At 18.3% G+C, this 2,953-nt stretch overlaps 1 protein-coding gene across 1 annotated transcript; it reads right to left on the minus strand.

The window, feature by feature from the left end:
• Nucleotides 1–764: 764 nt before the first annotated feature.
• On the minus strand, nucleotides 765–1,879 carry PRSY57_0020500 (putative protein, unknown function; the record flags this gene model as incomplete). The annotated part of the gene is made up of 4 exons (XM_012909309.1): nucleotides 765–1,058; nucleotides 1,203–1,333; nucleotides 1,539–1,593; nucleotides 1,778–1,879. The coding sequence occupies 4 exons, from the start codon at nucleotides 1,877–1,879 to the stop codon at nucleotides 765–767; spliced, it is 582 nt and encodes a 193-aa protein (XP_012764763.1).
• Between the last annotated feature and the right edge of the window lie 1,074 nt (nucleotides 1,880–2,953).

The following is a 2,953-nucleotide window of genomic DNA, read 5'->3' on the forward strand; positions in this document are numbered from 1 at the left end:
TATAAAATTAAAAGGACAGTAATGTATATCTTTATATTTAAGCAGGATGTATTCCACTATCTGTTTATCTTTATTGAGAATCTATTTTAACTAATGTGTCTTTTCTCCTTTAGTATTATTTTGTTTTGTTTTTATAATTATTCTTCAATTTAATTATATTTACTTTTGCTTTAAATGTTTTTCTGTATATTATTCAAAAAATATATTTTTTTTCATCACTATAAAACTTTCATAATATATTATATATATATATTTATATATATATATTATTTTTTTTGAAAATTATATTCGTACTAATGAAAGTAATAAAAAAGGAACAAAAAAAATTAATCGTGTCAAATAATTTTGATAAGGATAAAAATAAAGATAACAGCCAAAATACAAAGGAATATCTAATATTCATAAAATATAGAATATTAAAGGAAAAAAAATTAAATATTTTATAAATAAATATAATATATATATATATATATATATATAAATATTTATATTTAAGGTAAATACATGATGCCTTATTATAATTTTATTAATAACAAGCTTAATGAAAAAAATAATATAATAACATGAATAGTTATATATGTAATAATAAGGTTATAATATGGAAAAAGATATTATATATATATAATATATATATATATTATAATCAATGTAACCTTTCTGTTCCTTGTAAAAATTATTTTCTTCTTTGTACTATGAGCCTGGTTATGAAACTGGAAAAAAAAATAAAACATATACATAACATACATATTAAAAAATAAATATGCTTATGATATTAATGCATAACTAACCAGCCTTGCGTTGAAGCTTAAACTATTCATTCTACTCTCTAATTTTGTTAATCCCTGTTTATTTTTGAGTGTAGTTTCTATACCCCGACATACGGTTGATAGAATACGAATTATTTTTTTGTCCAATCTCTCAATAGGACAACATACTTCAGCATTATATTTTTTAATTAATTGTTTATAATATTGTGTAAAGGTTCTTGAATATTTATTTTTCGGTAATCTCATCAAATTTGTATAATCTATTTTTTTTTCTAATTCGTTCATACATTCCTATGACGTAACATAATAAAAAATAAAAAATAAAATGATAAAAAATAAAGAAATAAAAAAATACAATTTGATTTGTGTGGTAAGGAATTCATATATATATATATATATTTATTTATTTATATGCTTATATATTCCACATTTTACTTGTAAGAAGCAAAATGCATATTTATTCTCTATATATTCTTTCTGTGTTATAATAATATAAATCAAGGTCAGGTTTTTATTGTACAATGAATATATAATTCCATCATCAAACGGAAAAACATCTGTTCCTCCTATGGAAAATACATACATATATATATATATATATAAGACAACATAATAAGTTGTCCCCAAATGTTTTATAATTGTCTTTCTTTTATGTCAATAAAACTTTTTTATATATTGTTCATATTATTTTTTACGTAGTACATTATATATACCCTATCTTATACATGTATACTATTCTTTTTATTTCATTTTATTAATTTTTAAGTGCACCAGGAAAAGCTGCAATGGACGTAGAACGAAAATATAAGTTTAAGCTTTTAACTAGCTAAATAAAATTGAAAAAGAAAAAAATGAAAAATATAAAATGTTATATTTGGACAATTTAAAGAACTTAAGACACACAAAAATTCTTTGATATAACAATAATAACAATATAGATAATATTATGCGTATAGCATGAAATCATATATATATATATATATATATATATATATATATTTTGATAATACCTCAATTCTTAATTGTGAATCAACTTTGATGTGATATGTAAAAATGGGTATCTTATCATTGAAACGAATTATAGATGCATATATAATTTTCAAGTTGTCCATTTTTGCTATAATAGACATTTATGCATATATATATATATATATATGTATTTATTTATGTATTCACTTTAGATTTATTTTACTTACAATTTTAAATATATATATTTCTTAAAAGACTAAATATTTTTATCTTAATTTCTATTTTTCTTTTTAACTCTAATTATAACATTTTCCTGAATTGTTCAGGTAAAAAGAAAAATAGAAAAAAAAAAAAAAATGAACAATTAAGGATTAAAAAAATAAACCATAATATATATTGATGTATGATCTAATATGATATAAATGAACTTGAAAATATATAAAAATTTTCGCGAAATAAATTATATATATATATATATATATTATATATTTATATGTATAAATGTGTGTGTATATTTAAAAAAAAAAAAAAAAATCAATGACCTTCCATATATATATAATAGATTTTTTTTTTATAATATGAGGTTTATAGTAATTTGTCTATTGATAAATATTATAATATTTTATTATTTTATTCTAAAAAGGTACAAATATTATTTTATGAGTACAACAGAAAAAGAAAATAATAACACACATTAATAATTTTAAATAGTTACAAATAATAATCAAAAGAAATAAAATAAAACAAAATAAAATTCATTAAATTAAAATATGCTTCATTAGTTATATTCCTATATAGACTTTAATATATATATATATGGAACACATTTTTTATATTTACAAATATAATTGTGTTTGCGTAAATGTACGGAAAGACTTGAAGACTTATACAAAGTTCCATTTTCTATATATCATAAAATTTGTAAATATTATAAATACAGTTTTTAAAATAGTAATATAAATAAATAAGGACACACATATATACATATATATATACCAATTTATACAACACTAACAAATGAATGGAAAATATATTTATATGGAATTATTGAATATAAAAAATAAAGTATTATTTATGTAAACCTTATTTTGTTACATATGACTATAATATACACCTTTACAATTTTTGAGTCTTTCGCATTATAAATATAGTTTTATTTTGTGTAAATAAATATTCTTTAATTAAATAAAAGAGAACTTATAATGCAAAAGATATAT

This window comes from Plasmodium reichenowi (assembly GCF_001601855.1).
Source record: "Plasmodium reichenowi strain SY57 chromosome Unknown, whole genome shotgun sequence".
NCBI lineage: Eukaryota > Apicomplexa > Aconoidasida > Haemosporida > Plasmodiidae > Plasmodium > Plasmodium reichenowi.